At 37.5% G+C, this 24822-nt stretch overlaps 1 protein-coding gene across 1 annotated transcript in view; it reads left to right on the forward strand.

Annotated features, from left to right (window-relative positions):
• ZNF804A (zinc finger protein 804A) overlaps window positions 1-23393 on the forward strand; it is a 357832-nt gene extending 334439 nt beyond the window's left edge. The window contains exons 3-4 of the mRNA XM_009237889.4: window positions 17515-17645; window positions 19691-23393. Coding sequence (XP_009236164.3) covers window positions 17515-17645; window positions 19691-22937 — 3378 coding nt within the window. The 3' untranslated portion in view covers window positions 22938-23393. The remainder of the gene's footprint in view (window positions 1-17514; window positions 17646-19690) is intronic.
• The last annotated feature ends 1429 nt before the right edge of the window (window positions 23394-24822 follow it).

Consider the following 24822-nt stretch of genomic DNA (forward strand, 5'->3'; position numbering starts at 1 on the left):
GTGTACAAGGGTTCCTTTTTCTCCATGTCTTCACTAGCATTTTTTATCGCTTGTCTTTTGGATAAAAACCATTTTAACTGGAGTGAGATGATGTCTCATTGTAGTTTTGATATATATTTCTCTAATAGTCAATGATGTTGAGCACCTTTTCACTTCCTGTTTGTCATTTTTATGTCTTTTGGGAAATGCCTATTTAGATATTTTGCCCATTTTTTAATCTGATTATTTGATTTTTTTCTTATAGAGTTGTTTGAGCTCCTTATATATTTTGGTTATTAATGCCTTGTCAGATGGGTAGTTTGCAAATGTTTTCTGCCATTCTATGAGTTGTCTCTTCAGTTTGTTAATTGTTTTCTTTGCTGTGCAGAAGCTTTTTAATTTGATGTGATCCTATTTGTTCATGTTTCCTTTGATTGCCTGGGTCTGTGAGTTATTGCTCAAGAAGTCTTTGCATACTCCAATGTCCTGAAGAGTATTCCCAGTGTTTTCTTTCAGTAGTTTTATTTGGTGGGATTTTTGCATATGGCAAAAAATAGGAGTCTAATTTATTTCTTCTGCATATGGATAGCTAGTTTTCTCAGTGAAATTTATTGAAGAGACTGTCCTTTCCCCAATGTATGTTCTTTGAACCTTTGTTGAAAATGAGTTCACTGTAGATGTATGGATTTATTTCTGGGTTCCCCATTCTATTCCATTGGTCTGTCTTTTTTATGCCAATACCATGCCATTTTGGTTACTTTAGCCCTGTATTATAATTTAAGCCAAGTAATGTGATTCCTCCAGTTTTGTTCCTTTTGCCTTAGATAACTTTTGTTATTCTGAGTCTTTTGTGGTTCCATATACATTTTATGATTTTTTTTATTTATGTGAATAATATTGTTGGTATTTTAATATGAATTGCATTAAATCTATAGATTACTTTGGGTAGCATGTACATTTTAACAATATTGGTTCTTTCAATCCATGAAAATGGAATGTATTCCTACTTTTTGGTGTCCTCTTCAATTTCTTACATCAATGTTTTATAGTTTTTTATTGTATAAATCTTTTACTTCTTTGGTTAAGTCTGAGGTATTTTATTTTATTTGGAGCTATTGCAAATGAAGTTACTTTCTTAATTTCTTTTTCAGAATTTTAATTGTTGGTATATAAAATTGCTACTGATTTTTGTATGTTGATTTTGTATCCTGAAACTTTACTGAATTTGTTCATCAGTTCTAAAAGCTTTTTGGTGGCATCTTTAGTTTTTTCCAGGTATAAGATTATATCATCTGGAACAAAGATAACATGGCTTCTTCTTTTCCAATTTGGATGCCTTTTATTTCTTTCTTTTGTCTGATTGCTCTAGCTAGGATTTCAGTACTCTGTTGAATAACAGTGATGACAGTGGTCATTCTTGTTGTGGTCCAGATCACAAAGAAAAGGCTTTCAGTTTTTTCCTCATTCAGTAAGATACTAGCTGTGAGTCTGTTGTATATGGCTTTTATTATGTTGAGGTATGCTCCGTCTAAACCCAGTTTTTTGAGGGCTTTTGTCAGCCCTTAAGGGATGTTCAATTTTATCAAACACTTTTTCAGCATCATTTGAAATGATTGTATGGTTTTTGTTCTTCATCCTGTTGATGTGATGTATCACACTGATTGACTTGCCTGTGTTAAATCATCCTTGTCTCCCTGGGATACATTTCCCTTGGTCATGATGAATAACCATTTTAATGTGTTAATTCAGTTTGCTAGTACTTGTTGAGGATTTTTGTATCAGTAGTCATCAGTGATGTTGACATGTAATTTTGTTTTGCGTGTGTGTGTGTGTGTGTGTGTGTGTGTGTGTATGATTTCAGTGTGTCTTTTTCCGGTTTTGGTATCAGGGCAATATGGTCTTATAGAAGGAGTTTGGAAGTATTCCCTTCTTTATTTTTTCAGATAGTTTGAGTAGGATTGCTACTAGTTCTTCTTTAAATGCTTGGTTCAATTCAGTAGTAAAGTCATCAGGTTCTGGGATTTTTCTTACTAGGAGTCTTTTTATTATGGCTTCCATCTCGTTACTTGTTACTGGTCTGTTTGAGTTTTGGAGTTCTTCATGGTTCAGTAGGTTGTATACGTCTAGGAATTTGTGCATTTCTTCTAGATTTTTGAATATATTTACATGTAGTTGCTCATATTAGCCACTAATGGTCTTTTGAATTTATATGGTATCTGTTGCAATCTCTCCTTTTACATCTCTGATTTTATTTGGATCTTCTCTCTTTTTTTTCTTAGTCTGGCTAAAGGTTTGTCAATTTTGTTTAACTTTAAAAAAAACCTTCTTTTTATTTCATTGATATTTTGTATTGTTTCCTTTACTTCATTTTCATTTATTTCCACTCTAATCTTTATTATTTTTTTCTTCTACTAATTTTGGGTTTGGCTTGCTTTTGTTTTCTAGTTATTTAAGATGAATTCTTAGGTTATTTGAAGTTGTCTTTTTTTAGTTTGCTGTAAACTTTCCTCTTAGCAGTGCTTTGGTTGTATCCCACAGATTTTGGTATGTTGCGTTTCCATTATCATTTGATTCAAGAAGTGTTTCAGTTTCCTTCTTTATCTCTTTATTGACCCACTGATCATTAAGGAGCATATTGTTTCATTTTCCTTTACTTGCATAGTTTCCAAAATTCCTCCTTTTATTGATTTCTAGTTTTATTCCCTTGTGGTCAGAGAAGATGCTTGATATTATTTCAATTTTTTTAATGTTTTAAGATTTGTTTTGTGATGTAACATGTGGTCTACTCTTGAGAATGATCCCTATAATGAAGAAAAGAATGTGTATTCTGTAGCTGTTGGATGAAATGTGTCATAAATATCTATTAAGTTTATTTAGTCTATAGTACAGGTTAAGTCCAATGTTTCTTTGCTGATTTTCTCTCTGGAATATTTGTGCAATGCTGAAAGTGGATGTTAAAGTCTCTCCAGCTATTATTATACTGAGGTCTAGCTCTCTATTTAGCTCTAATGTTTGCTTTATAAATCTTGGTGCTTCAGTGTTGGGTGCATACATATTTACGATTGTTATATCTTCTTGTTGATTTGACCTTTTTGTCATTGTATAGTGACCTTCTTTGTCTTTTCTTATAGTTGTTTTCATCAGATCTGTTTATCTCATGTAACTATAGCTACTCCTATCCTTTTTTGGTTTCCATTGTCATGGGATATCTTTTTCCATCCCTTTATTTTCACTCTGTGTGTGTTTTTATAGGTGAAGCGTGTTTCTTGTAGGTAACAGATCATTGGATCTTGGGCTTTTTTTAAAAAACAATTTAGCCTTTCTATGTCTTTTGATTGGAGAGTTTAGTCCATGTATGCTTAATGTTATTATTGATAAGTAAGAACTTACTGCTGCCATTTTGTTAGTTGTTTTCTGGTTTTGTTATGGTCTTCCCTTTCTTCTTTCTTTCCTTCTTGTCCTTCTTTCAGCAAAAGTAATTTTCTTGGGTGATGTAAACTAATTTCTTTATTTTTGTTTGTTGTGTTTCACTTGTATATTTTTTGATTTGAGGTTACTATAAGGCTTGCAAATAGTCTCTTATAACCCACTGTTTTAAGCTAACAACTTAACACTTTTTACATAAACAAATGTGAGCAAAGAAGCAAAAATAAAACTAATAAGAACCGTATGCTGTAACTTTGTTCTCCTCCTATTTTATTTTTTGTTGTTTCTGTTTATGTCTTATCTGTATCTTTTTTATTCTTTTGTTTTTTGAGAAGTAGTCTCTCTCTGTCTTATACGTATCTTTAAAAGTTGTTGTAGTTGTTGTTTTTGATTGTTTCATCACTTAACCTTTCTATTTAAGAGTAGTTTATACACCACTGCTACAGTATTTTACAGTATTACAGTGTTACATGTTTTTCTGTGTACTTACTATTACCAGTGAATATTGTATCTTCAAATGATTTCTTATTGCTCATTAACAACCTTTTCTTTCTAACTGAAGCACTCCCTTTAACATTTCTTGTAGGACTATCTGGTATTGATGAAACCCCTCAGCTTTTGTTTGGGAAAGTTGTTATTTCTCCTTCCTGTTTGAAGGATATTTTAAGCAGGTTTATTACTCTAGGGCAAAAGTTTTTTTTTTTTTTTTTTTTTGTTCTGTTTTTTTCCTTAAGCACTTCTAATACATCATACCACTCTCTCCTAGCCTGTACAGTTTCCATTAAAAAGGCTGCTACTGGACATGTTGGACCTCCATATTGTATTATTTGTTTCTTTTTTCTTGCTGCTTTTAGGATCCTTTCTTTTTCCTTGATCTTTGGGAGTTTGATTATTAAATGCCTTGACGTAGTCTTCTTTAGGTTAAATCTTCATGGTGTTCTGTAACCGTCTTTTACTTGCATATTGATATCTTTTTTTTAGGTTTGGGGAGTTCACTTTTATTATCCCTTTGGATAAACCTTGTATCCCCATCTTTTACTTAAGATCCTATTTAAGGCCAAAAACTCTTAGATTATCCCTTTTGAGGGTATTTTCCGGATCCTGTAGGTGTGATTTATTGTTTTTTATCCTTTTCCTTTTGTCTCCTCTGACTTTGTATTTTTAAATAGCCTATCTTCAAGCTCACTATTTTTTTCTTCTGATAGATCAATTGTTTTTAAGAAACTCTGCTGCATTCTTTAGTTTGCCAGTTGTATTTTTCAGCTCCAGAATTTCTGCTTGCTTTATTTTAATTATGTCAATCTGTTTGTTAAATTTAGCTCATAGAATTCTGGATTCCTTCTTTCTTATCATCAATATTTTTGAGTTTCCTCACAAGTGCCATTTTAAATTCTCTGTCTGAAGGGTCACATATCCCTGTTTCTTCAAGATTGGTCCATCATGTCTTTTTTTTTTTTTTTTTTTTTCTGACGCTGATGAGTAAATTCTTTTTTTTCTTTTTTTTATTATTATACTTTAGGTTTTATGGTACATGTGCGCAATGTGCAGGTAAGTTACATATGTATACATGTGCCATGCTGGTGCGCTGCACCCACTAACTCGTCATCTAGCATTAGGTATATCTCCCAATGCTATCCCTCCCCCCTCCCCCCACCCCCCAACAGTCCCCGAAGTGTGATGTTCCCCTTCCTGTGTCCATGTGTTCTCATTGTTCAATTCCCACCTATGAGTGAGAATATGCGGTGTTTGGTTTTTTGTTCTTGTGATAGTTTACTGAGAATGATGATTTCCAATTTCATTCATGTCCCTACAAAGGACATGAACTCATCATTTTTTATGGCTGCATAGTATTCCATGGTGTATATGTGTCACATTTTCTTAATCCAGTCTATCATTGTTGGACATTTGGGTTGGTTCCAAGTCTTTGCTATTGTGAATAATGCCGCAGTAAACATAGGTGTGCATGTGTCTTTATAGCAGCATGATTTATAGTCCTTTGGGTATATACCCAGTAATGGGATGGCTGGGTCGAATGGAATTTCTAGTTCTAGATCCCTGAGGAATCGCCACACTGACTTCCACAAGGGTTGAACTAGTTTACAGTCTCACCAACAGTGTAAAAGTGTTCCTACTTCTCCACATCCTCTCCAGCACCTGTTGTTTCCTGACTTTTTAATGACTGCCATTCTAACTGGTGTGAGATGGTATCTCATTGTGGTTTTGATTTGCATTTCTCTGATGGCCAGTGATGGTGAGCATTTTTTCATGTGTTTTTTGGCTGCATAAATGTCTTCTTTTGAGAAGTGTCTGTTCATATCCTTCGCCCACTTTTTGATGGGGTTGTTTGTTTTTTTCTTGTAAATTTGTTGGAGTTCATTGTAGATTCTGGTTATTAGCCCTTTGTCAGATGAGTAGGTTGCGAAAATTTTCTCCCATTTTGTAGGTTGCCTGTTCACTCTGATGGTAGTTTCCTTTGCTGTGCAGAAGCTCTTTAGTTTAATTAGATCCCCTTTGTCAATTTTGGCTTTTGTTGCCATTGCTTTTGGTGTTTTAGACATGAAGTCCTTGCCCATGCCTATGTCCTGAATGGTAATGCCTAGGTTTTCTTCTAGGGTTTTTATGGTTTTAGGTCTAACATTTAAGTCTTTAATCTATCTTGAGTTAATTTTTGTATAAGGTGTAAGGAAGGGATCCAGTTTCAGCTTTCTCCATATGGCTAGCCAGTTTTCCCAGCACCATTTATTAAATAGGGAATCTTTTCCCCATTTCTTGTTTTTCTCAGGTTTGTCAAAGATCAGATAGTTGTAGATATGTGGCATTATTTCTGACGGCTCTGTTCTGTTCCATTGATCTATATCTCTGTGTTGGTACCAGTACCATGCTGTTTTGGTTACTGTAGCCTTGTAGTATAGTTTGAAGTCAGGTAGTGTGATGCCTCCAGCTTCGTTCTTTTGGCTTAGGATTGACTTGGCGATGCGGGCTCTTTTTTGGTTCCATATGAACTTTAAAGTAGTTTTTTCCAATTCTGTGAAGAAAGTCATTGGTAGCTTGATGGGGATGGTATTGAATCTGTAAATTACCTTGGGAAGGATGGCCATTTTCATGATATTGATTCTTCCTACCCATAAGCATGGAATGTTCTTCCATTTGTTTGTATCCTCTTTTATTTCCTTGAGCAGTGGTTTGTAGTTCTCCTTGAAGAGGTCCTTCACATCCCTTGTAAGTTGGATTCCTAGGTATTTTATTCTCTTTGAAGCAATTGTGAATGGGAGTTCACTCATGATTTGGCTCTCTGTTTGTCTGTTATTGATGTATAAGAAGGCTTGTGATTTTTGTACCTTGATTTTGTATCCTGAGACTTTGCTGAAGTTGCTTATCAGCTTAAGGAGATTTTGGGCTGAGAGGATGGGGTTTTCTAGATATACAATTGTGTCATCTGCAAACAGGGACAATTTGACTTCCTCTTTTCCTAATTGAATACCCTTTATTTCCTTCTCCTGCCTAATTGCCCTGGCCAGAACTTCCAACACTATGTTGAATAGAAGTGGTGAGAGAGGGCATCCCTGTCTTGTGCCAGTTTTCAAAGGGAATGCTTCCAGTTCTTGCCCATTCAGTATGATATTGGCTGTGGGTTTGTCATAGATAGCTCATTATTTTGAGATATGTCCCATCAATACCTAATTTATTGGGAGTTTTTAGCATGAAGCGTTGTTGAATTTTGTCAAAGGCCTTTTCTGCATCTATTGAGATAATCATGTGGTTTTTGTCTTTGGTTCTGTTTATATGCTGGATTACATTTATTGATTTGCGTATATTGAACCAGCCTTGCATCCCAGGGATGAAGCCCACTTGATCATGGTGGATAAGCTTTTTGATGTGCTGCTGGATTCTGTTTGCCAGTATTTTATTGAGGATTTTTGCATCAATGTTCATCAAGGATATTGGTCTAAAATTCTCTTTTTTTGTTGTGTCTCTGCCAGGCTTTGGTATCAGGATGATGCTGGCCTCAGAAAATGAGTTAGGGAGGATTCCCTCTTTTTCTATTGATTGGAATAGTTTCAGAAGGAATGGTACCAGCTCCTCCTTGTGCCTCTGGTATAATTCGGCTGTGAACCCATCTGGTCCTGGACTCTTTTTGGTTCGTAAGCTATTGATTATTGCCACAATTTCAGCTCCTGTTATTGGTCTATTCAGAGATTCAACTGCTTCCTGGTTTAGTCTTGGGAGGGTGTATGTGTTGAGGAATTTATCCATTTCTTCTAGATTTTCTAGTTTATTTGCGTAGAGGTGTTTGTAATATTCTCTGATGGTAGTTTGTATTTCTGTGGGATCGGTGGTGATATCCCCTTTATCATTTTTTATTGCATCTATTTGATTCTTCTCTCTTTTTCTCTTTATTAATCTTGCTAGCGGTCTATCAATTTTGTTGATCCTTTCAAAAAACCAGCTCCTGGATTCATTAATTTTTTGAAGGGTTTTTTGTGTCTCTATTTCCTTCAGTTGTGCTCTGATTTTAGTTATTTCTTGCCTTCTGCTAGCTTTTGAATGTGTTTGCTCTTGCTTTTCTAGTTCTTTTAATTGTGATGTTAGGTGTCAATTTTGGATCTTTCCTGCTTTCTCTTGTGGGCATTTAGTGCTATAAATTTCCCTCTACACACTGCTTTGAATGCATCCCAGAGATTCTGGTATGTTGTGTCTTGGTTCTCGTTGGTTTCAAAGAACATCTTTATTTCTGCCTTCATTTCGTTATGTACCCAGTAGTCATTCAGGAGCAGGTTGTTCAGTTTCCACGTAGTTGAGCGGTTTTGAGTGAGATTCTTAATCCTGAGTCCTAGCTTGATTGCACTGTGATCTGAGAGACAGTTTGTTACAATTTCTGTTCTTTTACATTTATTGAGGAGAGCTTTACTTCCAACTATGTGGTCAATTTTGGAATACGTGTGGTGTGGTGCTGAAAAAAATGTATATTCTGTTGATTTGGGGTGGAGAGTTCTGTAGATGTCTATTAGGTCCACTTGGTGCAGAGCTGAGTTCAATTCCTGGGTATCCTTGTTGACTTTCTGTCTGGTTGATCTGTCTAATGTTGACAGTGGGGTGTTAAAGTCTCCCATTATTAATGTGTGGGAGTCTAAGTCTCTTTGTAGGTCACTCAGGACTTGCTTTACGGATCTGGGTGCCCCTGTATTGGGTGCATATATATTTAGGATAGTTAGCTCTTCTTGTTGAATTAATCCCTTTACCATTATGTAATGGCCTTCGTCTCTTTTGATCTTTGTTGGTTTAAAGTCTGTTTTATCAGAGACTAGGATTGCAACCCCTGCCTTTTTTTGTTTTCCATTTGCTTGGTAGATCTTCCTCCATCCTTTTATTTTGAGCCTATGTGTGTCTCTGCACGTGAGACGGGTTTCCTGAATACAGCACACTGATGGGTCTTGACTCTTTATCCAATTTGCCAGTCTGTGTCTTTTAATTGGAGCATTTAGTCCATTTAAATTTAAGGTTAATATTGTTATGTGTGAATTTGATCCTGTCATTATGATGTTAGCTGGTTATTTTGCTTGTTAGTTGATGCAGTCTCTTCCTAGTCTCAATGGTCTTTACATTTTGGCATGATTTTGCAGTGGCTGGTACCAGTTGTGCCTTTCCATGTTTAGGGCTTCCTTCAGGAGCTCTTTTAGGGCAGGCCTGGTGGTGACAAAATCTCTCAGCATTTGCTTGTCTGTAAAGTATTTTATTTCTCCTTCACTTATGAAGCTTAGTTTGGCTGGATATGAAATTCTGGGTTGAAAATTCTTTTCTCTAAGAATGTTGAATATTGGCCCCCACTCTCTTCTGGCTTGTAGGGTTTCTGCCGAGAGATCCGCCGTTAGTCTGATGGGCTTCCCTTTGATGGTAACCCGACCTTTCTCTCTGGCTGCCCTTAACATTTTTTCCTTCATTTCAACTTTGGTGAATCTGACAATTATGTGTCTTGGAGTTGCTCTTCTCGAGGAGTATCTTTGTGGCGTTCTCTGTATTTCCTGAATCTGAATGTTGGCCTGCCTTGCTAGATTGGGGAAGTTCTCCTGGATAATATCCTGCAGAGTGTTATCCAACTTGTTTCCATTCTCCCCTTCACTTTCAGGTACACCAATCAGACGTAGATTTGGTCTTTTCACATAGTCCCACATTTCTTGGAGGCTTTGCTCATTTCTTTTTATTCTTTTTTCTCTAAACTTCCCTTCTCACTTCATTTCATTCATTTCATCTTCCAGGGCTGACACCCTTTCTTCCATTTGATCGCATCGGCTCCTGAGTCTTCTGCATTCTTCGCGTAGTTCTGGAGCCTTGGTTTTTAGCCCCATCGGCTCCTTTAAGCACTTCTCTGTATTGGTTATTCTAGTTATACATTCTTCTAAATTTTTTTCAAAGTTTTCAACTTCTTTGCCTTTGGTTTGAATATCCTCCCATAGCTCGGAGTAATTTGATCTTCTGAAGCCTTCTTCTCTCAGCTCGTCAAAGTCATTCTCTGTCCAGCTTTGTTCCATTGCTGGTGAGGAACTGCGTTCCTTTGGAGGAGGAGAGGTACTCTGCTTTTTAGAGTTTCCAGTTTTTCTGCTCTGTTTTTTCCCCATCTTTGTGGTTTTATCTACTTTTGGTCTTTGATGATGGTGATGTACAGATGGGTTTTTGGTGTGGATGTCCTTTCTGTTAGTTTTCCTTCTAACATACAGGACCTTCAGCTGCAGGTCTGTTGGAGTACCTGGCCGGCCCTGTGAGGTGTCAGTCTGCCCCTGCTGGGGGGTGCCTCCCAGTTAGGCTGCTCTGGGGTCAGGGGTCAGGGACCCACTTGAGGAGGCAGTCAGCCCGTTCTCAGATCTCCAGCTGCGTGCTGGGAGAACCACTGCTCTCCTTAAAGCTGTCAGACAGGGACATTTAAGTCTGCAGAGGTTACTGCTGTCTTTTTGTTTGTCTGTGCCCTGCCCCCAGAGGTGGAGCCTACAGAGGCAGGCAGGCCTCCTTGAGCTGTGGTGGGGTCCACCCAGTTCAAGCTTCCCGGCTGCTTTGTTTACCTAAGGAAGCCTGGGCAATGGTGGGCGCCCCTCCCCCAGCCTCGCTGCCGACTTGCTGTTTGATCTCAGACTGCTGTGCTAGCAAACAGCGAGATTCCGTGGGCGTAGGACCCTCTGAGCCAGGTGCGGGCTATAATCTCCTGGGGCACCGTTTCCTAAGCCTGTCGGAAAAGCACAGTATTCGGGTGGGAGTGGCCCGATTTTCCAGGTGCCGTCTGTCACCCCTGGAAAGGGAACTCCCTGACCCCTTGTGCTTCCCGAGTGAGGCAATGCCTCACCCCTGCTTCGGCTGGCGCACGGTGCACTCACCCACTGACCTGCCCCCACTGTCTGGTACTCCCTAGTGAGATGAACCCGGTACCTCAGATGGAAATGCAGAAATCACCCGTCTTCTGCGTCGCTCACGCTGGGAGCTGTAGATTGGAGCTGTTCCTATTCGGCCATCTTGGCTCCTCCCATCATGTCTTATTTAGTTCCTTTGATGAGATCATGTTTTCCTGGATGGTCTTAATACTTAGGAATATCTGTCCGTGTCCGGTCATTGAAGAGTTAGGTGTTTATTGTAGTCTTCGCAGTTTGGGCTTGTTTGTACCTATACTTTTAGAAGGTTTTTTCAGGTCCGAAAGGACTGTATTTGTGAACTAAGCTGTATCTGCATTCAGGGGCACCCCAAGCCCAGTATTTCTGTGGCTCTTGTAGATTCAGAGATACCACCTCCAAGGTCTTGGACAAGATCCAAAAGAATTACCTGGATTACCAGACAGAGACTCCTGTTCTTTTCCCTTACTTTCTTCCAAACAAATGGAGTCTCTCTCTCAGTTCTGAGCTGGCTGGAACTAGGGGTGGAGTGTCATAAACACCCCTGTGGCCACCACCACTAGGATTGCACTAGGTCAGACCTGAAGCCAGCACAGCATTGGGTCTTACCCAAAGCCTGCTGTAGCCACTACCTGGCTCCTCTTCTCTCAAAGCCCTGGGGCTTTACTAATGGCTAGTGGCCTATGTCCTTCTCTTTAGGGAATGAAGTTCCTTCAGGCCCCAGGTGGGTCCAGAGGTTATGTCTTAAAGCCAGGGTCCAGAATCAAAAACCTTAGAAGTCTAACTGGTGTTCCATTGTACTGTGGCTGAGCTGGCACTCAAACCACAAGATGTGTCCTTCCCACTTATCCCTCCCATTTCCTAAGGCGGAGGAGCCTCACCCCATTGTCACTACCACCACAGGCCCATAGGGAAAACTATCAGGCTACTGCTGATATTTCCTTAAGGGTCAGAAGCTCTTCGTTCAGCTTGTGGTGAATACTGCCTGGCCTGGGGCTCAACCTTCAGGGCAGTGGGTTCCCCTCTAGCCCAAGGCAGATCCAGAAATGCCATGCAAAAGCCAAATCCTGGATTCAGGGACCCCAAGAGATCATCTGGTGCTCTATCTCCCTGTGGCAGAGCTTGTATCTAAGATGCAAAAAAAAAGTCCCCTTTCCTTCTCTCTACTTTTCTCAAGAGGAAGTCTCTCCCCATATCCACCACAACTGGGAATGTGCTGAGAGTTTCACTGGAAGCCAGAAAGTCACAGAGTCTCACACGAGGCCCACAGAGTACTACCTGGGTGTTGCTGCTGGTTATTCAGGACCCAAGGGCTCTTCAGTTAGCAAGTTGTCAATTCTGCCAAAACTAGGTCCTTGCCTTCAAGACAGTAAGTTTCTTTCTAGCCCAGGGTGTGTTTAGAAATGTTTTCCTGGAGCTGGGACCTGGAAAGAGGGTTTCACGACTCTGACTGGTACTCTTTTCTGCAGTGACTGAGATGGTATCTAAGATGCAAGACAAAGTCCTCCCCACTCTTCTCTCACCTCTCCTCCCCTCCTCTCCCCTCCTCTCCCCTCCCCTCCCCTCCCCTATCTCTCTTCAAGTAGAATGAAAGGATCTTTTTGGAGGCATGAGCTCTGCAGCCTGGGGTTAGGGGAGGGGGAGGAGTGGCATCAGCCTTCCCTTAGCCAAACTGTTATTCAGTTTGTTATGTGCCCCTCCAGACTACTGACTCTGAGCCAAGTTCAGCAATAGGACTTGCCTAGGAGTTGCAGTCTAGACTGCCACGAGTTGAATAAATAAAGCTGAAATAAATAAAGCTGAACTTTATTTAGAGCCCCAGAGCACTCTGGCCCAAGGTGGCAAGGCTTGCAGGAACTCAAGTTCCAACTGCTGGGATGCTCCACCCTCTGGCTAGGGCTGGTTTAAATACTACCTCCATAGGTGAGCATCAGCTGAGTTCAGTTCGATTTTGCTTTCTGTTGTGGCAGGAAAGCACTGAGTTCAACATAATGTCTCACAATTGTTTCTCTCTCACTCTCCCAAGTGTGCAGATTTTTCTCTCCATGCAGAATGGCCACTTCTGGGGGTTGGGAGAAGGGAGGCATTGGCTATTCAAGACTGTTTGTCTTACTTCTTCAGTGCCTCTTTAAGTGAAATGAAGTTAAACCCAGGTACTGTGAATGCTCACTTCATTTTTGGTTCTTATGAAGGTGGCTTTTTTGTGTAGATAAATTGTTATCCTTGCGGGGTGGGGGAAGATGATTGGTGAAGCCTTCTATTCTACCATCTAGCCTCTCCTCTTTAAATTTACGTTTTAAATAGGCACAGTTATCTAAATCTGGAGCTGCTTCCAGCCATGTCTGTCAGTCACTTATATTACAAATAACAACAGTATTGGCATTTAATAATAATTGACTGACTCCTCAATGTTCAATGATTATGTCAATGAAATCCAATTATTTCTAAACCTCAATGGTTACTTTGAAACAGTAAATAGTGAAAGTCCTGGCATTTTGCGTGCTTTCTTTGGAAAATACGGTTTGTTTTTCATTCATTTGTTTTTCATTAGAAGCATTGCACTTTTATCTTACCAATGAAATTTAAAACCACTATTTTTAATCATTATTACATGTATTTTATGTATTATATATGTTTATATATGTGTGTGTGTGTATGTGTGAGTATGTAATAACAATTAACTTTTATACTAAAGATTTTATTAAAAACAGTAAAGTCTATCTTTTTGGTTTGTTGACTAGAGCTTTTCTAAAGAACCAGTAGGAAATAAATTATCTGTACTTCTTGGAATAAAGCTATTTATAACTAATAATCAAAGATTATTTGCTGATTAGCTCTGTTATTAAAACTCTTTCTTGCTTTATTTCACCTGGTATTTTACTTCTTTTACATCTTATTGTAGAAAACTTAGATTCTTGTGTTTGTACGAAGTTGTTCATGGTCCCTGATACACACTCTCATCCCCAACATCCAACCCTTTTTTTCTAGTTAATATTTGTATTCCTCAAAACCCAGCACAGATATCACTTTTACCAAGTAGCTGTATTTAGGATTTTCTTGAGCACTTCTCTCTCTTCATACATGGCACTGTAAGCATAATCCAACCAGTGATTGCTGTTATCTCTTAATGTGTATGTTCAATCCTTATTTCTGTAAAATACACATAAATACACAACACTTGCCCACATATACACTCATAGAAACACACAATGAAAGTAAAAATATTTTCTTTAATTAACAAAAAAATCTCAGCCATTTAACAGAGTGACTGCTGCTAGTGCTCAATAATTATCTGTTGAATGAGTCTTGATATTACTTTAAGTTTTTAAGAAACAAAAGTGACCAAGACCCTGTATACCTAAAATTTATGAGCAAAATATTTTTGACCTGTTATACTGTAATTCTACACCTGTTTTATGAAAAGCAATTAATAATTTAATGCATATGATAAAATTATAGCCATTTTAATAGTCATATTAAGGAAATGATTTCAAAGTTTTGCTTTCTGGGAAATATCTATACAATTGAGACATTTATGACATGATTTATCTTTCATCTAAATTCTACTCTGGAAAGTCTTATCCTACACAAATATGTCAGTGCAAATGAACATTCTTGAAATATCTTTGTGTAAATTCAAAAATATATAGATATATACACATAGAAGGACACTTTCTATAAATCATGTCAATTTAAATATTAGAGATCATTTTAAGCTTAAACTATGTCAGTGTTATATGTCATTTGAGCTACCTCATGCTATGTTGGGGAAATTCAGATTTACAATCCAGAATCATTAGGAGCCTACTGTTATTTATTCATAGTGATGAACTTTTTAAGATAGATGGAACATTTATAATTTGGAGGATCTAAATCAGTTACACAATAATTTAAAAATATTTATGGAACAGAAATTTTATAGACCAGGTATTGTTCTAATCTCCTGGTACACATAAATGCATATGTATATGGTATTTATTAAAACTTTATCCAATTAGTTTTTTAAAATGTAACTAGTGGTATTAGTTCATTCTCATGCTGCTAATAAAGACATATCAGAAACTGGGAAATTTATAAAGTAAAGAGGTTTGACTCACAGTTCCACATGGCTGGGGAGTCCTCACAATCATGGTGGAAGGTGAAGGAAGAGCAAAGTCATGTCTTATGTGGTGGCAGGCAAGAGAGCTTGTGCAGGGGATCTTCCCATTATAAAACCACTGGATCTCATGAGACTTGTTCACTATCACTAGAACAGCACAGGAAAGACCTCTTCCTGGCTGCTTTCATGAGCTGGTGTTGAGTGTCTGTGGTTTTTCCAGGCACATGGTATAAGCTGTTGGTGGATCTACCATTCTGCTGTCTGGAGGACAGTGGCCATCTTCTCACAGCTCCACTAAGCAGTGCCCAAGTGGGGACTCTATGTGGGGGATCCCACCCACATTTCCCTTCTGCACAGCCTTAGCAGAGGTTCTCCATGAGGGCTCTGCCCCACAGCACACCTCTGCCTGGACATCAGGCATTTTCATACATCCTGTGAAATCTAGGCAGAGGTTCCCAAACCTTGATTCTTGAATTGGGTGCAGCCACAGGCTCAACACCATGTGTAAGCCACCAAGGCTTCGGGCTTGCACCCTCTGAAGCAATGGCCTAAGCTGTACATTGGCCCCTTTTATCCATGGCTAGGATGCAAGGCAGTAAGTCCTGAGACTGCACAAAGCGGCAAGGCTCTGGGTCTGGCCCACAAAACCATTTTTTCCTCCCAGTCCTCTGGGCCTGTGATGGGACAGGCTGCTGTGAAGAAACCTGACATGCCTTGGAGACATTTTTCCCCAATGTCTTGGTCATTAACATTTGGCTTCTTGTTACTTACACAAATTTCCACAGCCAGCTTGAATTTCTCCTCAGAAAATAGGTTTTTCTTTTCTATCGCATCATCAGGCTGCAAATTTTCCACTTTTATGTTCTGCCTCCCTTTTAAACATAAGTTCTAATTCCAAACAATAACTTTGTGATTACATAAAACTGAATGCTTTTAACAGCCCCTAACTCACCTCTTGCATGCTTTGCTGCTTAGAAATTTCTTCCAAAAAGTTTCACAAATCTCTAGGGCAGGGGCAAAATGTCATCAGTCTTTTTGCTAAAGCATAACAAGAGTAACATTTATTCCAGTTCCCAATGAGTTCCTCATCTCCATCTGAGACCACCTCAGCCTGGACTTTATTATCCATATCACTATCAGAATTTTGGTCTAAGCCATTTGACAAGTCTCTAAGAGGTTTCAAACTTTCTCATATCTTCCTGTCTTCTAAGCCCTCCACACTGTTCCAACCTCTGCCTGTTACCCAGTTCCAAAGTCACTTCCACATTTTCAGGTATCTTTACAGCAGCACCCCACTACCCAGCACCAATTTACCGTATTAGTTAGTTCTCATGCTGCCAATAAAGACACATCTGAGATTGGGTAATGTATAAAGGAAAGAGGTTTAATTGACTCACAGTTACACATGGCTAGAAAGGCCTTACAATCTTGTTGGAAGGCGAAGGAGGAGCAAAGTCACGTCTTACATGGAGGCAGGCAAGACAGCATGTGCAAGGAAACTCCTCTTTATAAAACCATCAGATCTCATGAGACTCATTCACTATCACAATAACAGTATGGGAAAGACCCACCCCCATGATTCAATTACCTCCCACTGGGTACTTCGCACTACACGTGGGAATTATGGATGCTACAATTCAAGATGAGATTTGGGTGGGGACACAGCCGCATTATATCGCTAGTATAAGTGAGTCGTACTCAAGATTCTGACATATTACAATTGCATAATAACATGAACCATTAGGGAAAATAGTACTTTTATTATTTTTAATAACTGTACACATCATGAAAGTACATAGTGAAAATATTTGGGGCACAAGACAACTTTGATGTCTCCAAAATTATACCACACACACAGCTATTTATCAATTATGTTCGAGTTGGCATGCTGTTTTTCTTGCCATCAACCCAGAAAATGAACTTCTTTAACACAGATGAAAGATAATACCCAATGTAGTAAGAATTTCTAGAAAAACAGTACTAATTTTCTTCCAATATCTTGAATTATTCTGGAAACGTGCCTGATGTTTGAGAGAAGGGATTAAACCACATCAGGAGAGATCATTTGTCTTATGGATTAACATAAATAATGTGCTCTCAGAACACACAAAAAGGACTGCTCTGCCTACGGAGTAGCCACTCTTTATTTATTTACTTTCCTAATAAACTTTTCACTTAAACACACACACACACACACACACACACACACAAAGGACCAGATAACTTTCTAATATACTGTACATCAAAATATAAGAAAATGGTATTATATATAACTGAAATACATAAGCAATAAGCAAGTTGAATTTTTTTGTAAATTTGGGGTTTATAAGACATGAATGCTTCATCTGAATTACGCAGAGAAACAGCAGGAAATGATCAATAAGAAGAGATTAAAGTTTTCAATTACAATTTGCCTAAGGCATAGATATAAATTTCACTATGATGTAATAATATGCTTTGGCTTTTTCATAAGCCAAAATGCAAGAAAATATTTTTGTTAGAAGTGGATTGTCATGAATGTTGTGTTTACCTCTCGACAAGGTCAAAGATGATGCATTGGAAAATTTCAACAATAAAAATGAAACTTTAAAACTGCAATAGACCAAAATACAATTAATCATTTCCAACTTTTTTTAACAGAGGCTCAAGGAACTGAAACAAAGGGAATTTGCTCGAAATGTAGCATCTAAATCCAGGAAAGATGAAAGAAAACAGGAAAAGGCACTCCAACGCCTGCACAAGCTGGCTGAGCTAAGAAAGGAAACTGTATGGTGAGTATCCAATGAAATTGTAAGTTTTCTTAAAACATGACCAAAAAAGGGGTATAGGAGGAGTCAGAAATAAAGGGCACAAATCTATTTATTACTGTACCCAGAATAAGGCACACATGTTTTCATGGCCTTCTGTAGGCTGTAAACAGTAATTTGAATTAGAATTTTATGCAAACACCTGTTTAATGCACATTTCAATAAAAAGCAAAAATTACTGTAATTTTGGATTAAAAAATAAACTTTATGTTATTATTTAAGCTATCTTAGTTGAAAGCTACCCCATTTCTTGGTGATACTCAAACATTTGATTGAGGAAGACAGCAAGGCAGTATCTTATGACCCTTTTAACAAAAAGAGTTTTAGAGATACTTTTTAAAATGAAAATTTGGAGAACTTCTATTTAAAATTATGTTTAAGATTCTTTTTCTAAAAAAGGATAAGAATTTCGCTTGAGAAGCAGACCAACATTAGTGTGCTGTGAATAAACTCTAACTGGGCTGTTAGAGGTTCACAACTTTTAAACTTTGATCTGCTTCTAACAGTGAGCAGCTATTAGGTGTGAACAGTGTTGTAATTCAGACTTTACAACTCAAGCCAGGGCAAAGTTATTAAAAGAAGACTTTTTAAAAGTAGTCTTTGTTTCTCCAATAAATAAAGCCTCTCTTATTATTGTCTATATCAAAATTATTTCATTCCAAATCTACTTTTTGCTGAATAATGTTATGGGATACATTGACATATCGAAACATTGTTAGGGATGCCAAATTTGTAAAAACCAAAATAAAATGTATATGTATTTAGAATCCTACATGCAACTGTTAAAAACAGATGTTACTGCTGTTCAGTTACACCAATCAGATATGTTTACTTTTTGTGGTAATGAATAAAAAATTACACAAATTTTAACTATAGAGAATCATGGAACCTATGTAACTTAACACTCTATAAATAGCATTTGCAAATATAAATTATGATATATTAAGTGAACTAGAGCTAATAATGATATACACAAAAAGCAATACTGTTTATTTAAATTATTATCCTCAGTATAAAGCACATATTTTACATTATATGTACACACAGTCACACATACATGATTTTCCCATTAATTTTGTTCTTCAAAAGATGGGAAAAGAAAGTCATTATGTTACTTAGCAGATAAAACGATGAAGCAATACATTGTGTTAGTGGTTAGATAAAGAAAATGTCCAACTAAAATTTCTTGTCTACTAATAATATTTAAAACACTGAATTTTTAGAATAGCAGGAATTTTCTTCACACACATTTCTGTTAAGGATAAGGTTTAGGGTTTCTCATATTTATGCATTTGTCAGTATAGTTCTTTTCATCAGAACTCACTACAGTGTACTGTAATTCCAAATAAGTTATATTTTAAGTGAATTGTCTTTTATCCTGCATTTACTGCATGTTATGATATAATGTATAACTTCAGGATAATTTTAAATATTGAGACTAACAATTTCAAAAGAGTCAAAGCTCTCATAAAGCTAGTACTATCTCTTAGTTACCTTTGCCCATACCAGTTGGGCTATAGTAGACTCTTGGTGAATGCTGGGTAAATTGAATTGTTCAACTGAATTCCCAGATTTTCTGCAGTCATGATTAAGGGTTTTGTTTAGAACTTTCATCATATTTACCGTATAGCATCAATGATATTAAGTATTTGTGAATCAAAAGTAATTTTACTTTAGACAACACAACACTTCAAAATATCACGGAGGAGGCCATGAAGGTAGAAAATTTTGGTCAGATAGCACTGGTTAAGAGCATATCCTCAACATTGCTCTTAACATCTATAAAAGCAACTTCAGGACAACATTTCCAAGTTATTCCAAACAGTAACCAACAAATAAATGATATTGTGGCACCATGGAAAGTACTTACACCATATGAAGGCAATTCTGTCACAAAGATTTAAAAAGTTGAAACAATATTATAATGACTTTTTAAAGATGAAAATTTTTGACTATTTTTTTTTCTCAAAAGTGTGCTATTTAACACATGCTTCTGTTTCTTTCTCTAGTGCTCCTGGAAGTGGCCCCATGTTCAAATCAACAACTGTTACTGTGAGAGAAAACTGTAATGAAATTTCCCAACGAGTTGTTGTGGATTCAGTTAATAACCAGCAAGATTTCAAATATACTTTGATTCATAGTGAAGAGAATACTAAAGATGCTACCACTGTTGCTGAAGATCCAGAAAGTGCAAATAATTATACAGCAAAAAATAACCAAGTTGGGGATCAAGCCCAGGGGATTCACAGACACAAAATAGGCTTTTCTTTTGCATTTCCAAAGAAAGCGTCCGTGAAGCTAGAGTCCTCAGCTGCAGCCTTCTCTGAATACAGTGATGATGCCTCAGTGGGAAAAGGATTTAGCAGAAAAAGTAGATTTGTCCCCAGTGCTTGTCATCTTCAACTATCTTCACCAACAGATGTGCTTTTGAGTTCTGAGGAGAAAACTAACTCTTTTCATCCACCAGAGGCAATGTGCACAGACAAAGAAATTGTTCAAACTCAAGAGATAAAAGAAGTCTCTAGTGAAAAAGATGCATTATTATTACCTTCATTTTGCAAGCTCCAACTTCAGTTATCTTCTGATGCAGATAATTGTCAAAATTCAGTCCCATTAGCAGACCAAATACCACTGGAGAGTGTTGTTATTAATGAAGACATACCTGTTAGTGGTAATAGTTCTGAGTTGTTAGGAAATAAATCCACATTTCTTAACATGTCTAATGATTGCATATCTGTGCAAGCTACCACAGAGGAAAATGTTAAGCATAACGAGGCATCCACAACTGAGGTTGAAAATAAAAATGGTCCCGAGACATTGGCCCCTTCAAATACTGAAGAGGTTAACATAACTGTACATAAGAAAACAAATTTCTGCAAAAGACAATGTGAGCCATTTGTACCTGTCCTTAACAAACACAGATCCACAGTTCTTCAGTGGCCATCAGAAATGCTGGTTTATACAACTACTAAACCATCAATTTCCTATAGCTGTAATCCTCTATGTTTTGACTTCAAGTCTACTAAAGTAAATAATAATCTAGATAAAAATAAGCCAGACTTAAAAGATCTTTGTTCTCAGCAGAAGCAGGAAGACATTTGCATGGGACCACTTTCAGATTGCAAGGATGTATCTACAGAAGGACTCACTGATTATGAAATTGGAAGTAGCAAAAATAAATGCACCCAAGTCATTCCTCTTTTGGCTGATGATATTCTCACCAGTAGTTGTGATTCTGGAAAAAATGAGAGCATGGGTCAGAGGTATAAAAACATTTCCTGTAAGATCAGAGAAACAGAAAAGTATAATTTTACTAAAAGTCAAATAAAACAGGACACTCTAGATGAAAAATACAACAAAATAAGGTTGAAAGAGACTCATGAATACTGGTTCCATAAAAGTAGAAGAAAGAAAAAAAGAAAAAAGTTATGTCAGCATCATCATATGGAGAAAACCAAAGAATCAGAAACTCGCTGCAAAATGGAAGCAGAGAATAGTTACACTGAAAATGCTGGGAAATATCTATTGGAACCAATTTCAGAAAAGCAGTATTTAGCTGCAGAGCAATTATTAGACTCACATCAGTTACTTGATAAAAGGCCCAAATCAGAATCCATATCCTTAAGTGACAATGAAGAAATGTGTAAAACATGGAATACTGAATACAACACTTATGATACTATCAGTTCTAAAAACCACCGTAAAAAGAACACAATACTTTTAAATGGACAATCAAATCCAACAATGATACATTCTGGGAAACATAATTTAACATATTCTAGAACTTACTGTTGTTGGAAAACCAAAATGTCAAGCTGTAGTCAGGATCACAGAAGCTTAGTTCTTCAAAATGATATGAAACGCATAAGTCAGAATCAGGCTGTTAAAAGAGGTTACAATTCTGTCATGAATGAATCAGAAAGATTCTATCGAAAACGTAGACAACATTCACATTCTTATTCTTCAGATGAAAGTTTAAATCGACAGAATCATTTACCAGAAGAATTTTTGAGGCCACCAAGTAGTTCAGTTGCTCCCTGTAAGCCTAAAAAGAAACGGAGGCGAAAAAGAGGCAGATTCCACCCCGGATTTGAAACTTTAGAACTCAAAGAAAATACAGATTATCCCATGAAAGGCAATTCTTCCTTAAATCCTCTGGATAGGTTAATAAGTGAAGACAAAAAAGAGAAAATGAAGCCGCAAGAAGTTGCAAAAATCGAAAGGAACTCAGAACAAACAAACCAGTTAAGAAACAAACTGTTTTTCCACCCTAACAATCTCCTTCCTTCTGAAACCAATGGTGAAACTGAGCATTTAGAAATGGAGACCACTTCTGGTGAATTATCAGATGTTTCCAATGATCCCACCACATCTGTCTATGTAGCTAGTGCCCCAACAAAAGAAGCAATGGACAATACCCTGCTTGAACACAAAGAAAGAAGTGAGAATATAAATCTTAATGAAAAGCAAATTCCTTTTCAGGTGCCTAATATTGAAAGGAACTTTAGACAGTCACAGCCTAAATCCTATCTTTGCCATTATGAACTGGCTGAGGCCCTTCCACAAGGAAAGATGAATGAGACACCAACTGAATGGCTGCGTTATAATTCAGGAATCCTTAACACACAACCACCATTACCATTCAAAGAAGCACATGTCAGTGGTCATACTTTTGTAACAGCTGAGCAAATCCTGGCTCCATTAGCTTTACCAGAGCAAGCATTATTGATCCCACTAGAAAACCATGACAAATTCAAAAATGTACCATGTGAGGTCTACCAGCACATTCTGCAGCCAAACATGCTGGCCAACAAGGTTAAATTTACCTTTCCTCCAGCTGCCCTCCCACCCCCTAGCACACCTCTGCAGCCTTTGCCTTTGCAGCAGTCCTTATGTTCTACCTCTGTAACCACTATCCATCACACTGTTTTGCAGCAGCATGCTGCAGCTGCTGCAGCTGCAGCTGCAGCCGCCGCAGCTGCAGGAACCTTTAAAGTGCTTCAGCCACACCAACAGTTTCTTTCCCAAATCCCAGCTCTCACCAGAACCTCATTACCTCAGCTCTCAGTAGGACCAGTAGGACCGAGGCTTTGTCCTGGGAACCAGCCAGCTTTTGTTGCTCCTCCTCAGATGCCAATCATTCCAGCTTCCGTTCTTCATCCTAGCCATCTGGCTTTCCCATCTTTACCCCATGCACTCTTTCCTTCACTGCTTTCCCCACACCCTACTGTCATCCCTTTGCAACCTCTCTTCTAGCCATCACCATAATGGGAAAAAAATACTCTTGTGAAAACTATTGCTATATGCGTTAAGTGTTCATCTATGTGGGTACATGGCTATTTAACTGGTGGAAATAAACTGGCCGATATATGGCCTCATTGGTTTGAAATCATTTACTGTAAGTGTAATGATGCAAATAAATCCCTAAGTTTCTGATATATAATATTATTAAAGCACTGAATAGTTTGAAAATCAATACAATATATGCTGTATATTAAAATGATGTCTTAAGAGTATGTATAATGTACATAAAATATATTTATAGTACTCTAATTTATGTTGTAAAGTATGCTCCCTTGGTTTTTCTTAATCTTTGTGTATTTGCACCTATTTAACGTTTAGACAAAGCTGATGGCACTATGTTTTGTACCATGTTCCTTGAAACTGTAAATTCAGTGAAAAATATCTCTTGCAATAAATTTTTGTTAACTATTTAAGTAAATCAAACTTTTGTTTTTAGTTGATTTTCCCTGTTTTAGGAATGTGTAGTAACAATAGGTGTTGGATTTATATCACTTTACTCATACGCAGGAATCTCTGAATCTCCAAGGCCCATCAAAATATCCTTGGAGCTCTATCAATACTTCAGCTATGACACTATCTTTTAGAATAGTGTAACAGAGAGTCGATTTGTTTTTCTGTTTTTCCAATGTTACTTATACTCAAAGTTTACTATATTTTCTAAACAATTGGCCCCCTCTTTAGACAATAATCCATGGAAATTCATGTTAAAGTAATTTTAGTATTTGGGTGGGTAATAACTCAAAAATATGCAAAGTATGTAGTATTCTTTCTGGAACTCTAGAACAGGACTAATAGACAAGCAATGGTAAATAACCAATATAAGTGCTTATAATATTTAAATTCCCAAATTTATTGTGTTTATTTTTAATTATTGTAGGAAATACGTGGAAATATTGGCATGAATTAAAGAATAGGTTTAACTTTAATGAACCACTGCCTGTTATATAACATCTTGGGATGAATGGCATAAACACAATCTGTATAAGGATGTTACTCTTAATTGAGAATCTGGAAGTGGGATGGAGAGTAAATAAATAGCCCTTCTACCTGCAAATCTTTCTAGTAGTTATGCTTGTATTATATTTTTAAATCGCTCAGGAACAATTAGAAAGTCCACATCACTCTTCCAGATTCTGCTTTATTTTATTTATTTATTTTTTTTTTAGAAAGAGTCTGCTCTGTTGCCCAGGTTGGAGTGCAGTGGCGTGATCTTGGCTCACTGCAACCTCTGCCTCCCGGGTTCAAGCAATTCTCCTGCCTCACCCTCACAAGTAGCTGGGATTACAGGTGCATGCCATCACGCCTGGCTAATTTTTGCATTTTTAGTAGAGACGGGGTTTTTCCATGTTGGTCAGGCTGGTCTCAAACTTCTGACCTCAAGTGATCCACCTGCCTCGGCTTCCCAAAGTGCTGGGATTACAGGCTCTGCTTTATTTTTAATGACCTCTGCATTACTGCTCACTCAAGTGCTTTTATGTGTACTTAAGAATATAATGAGTCAATAGAGAACTAGGAAATAGCAGGCTTTCCCCAAGAATATTTCTTATACCTGTCCCAGTCCATACCATTGGCAAGACAAAATATACATCCCTTTTAAAGTGGGTTGTCCTCACCATTTGCAATGAGAGCAGATTATAGTAGCCTGGCAATAAATCCAGGGTTTCAGAGCCCAGTTGAGTCACCTTAAATGGAAAGCAAGTTTTAAATGATGCTGTACTGAGGAAATATTTTATATGGCTAGCATAGGAACTGGATTACCCTAAATAATTAGGGACCTAAAAGTATTTTCCCATGTAAAAATAATCAATATTTAATTATATCTTATGTAAGAAAAATA

The sequence above is a fragment of the Pongo abelii genome, chromosome 11, assembly GCF_028885655.2.
Source record: "Pongo abelii isolate AG06213 chromosome 11, NHGRI_mPonAbe1-v2.0_pri, whole genome shotgun sequence".
NCBI lineage: Eukaryota > Metazoa > Chordata > Mammalia > Primates > Hominidae > Pongo > Pongo abelii.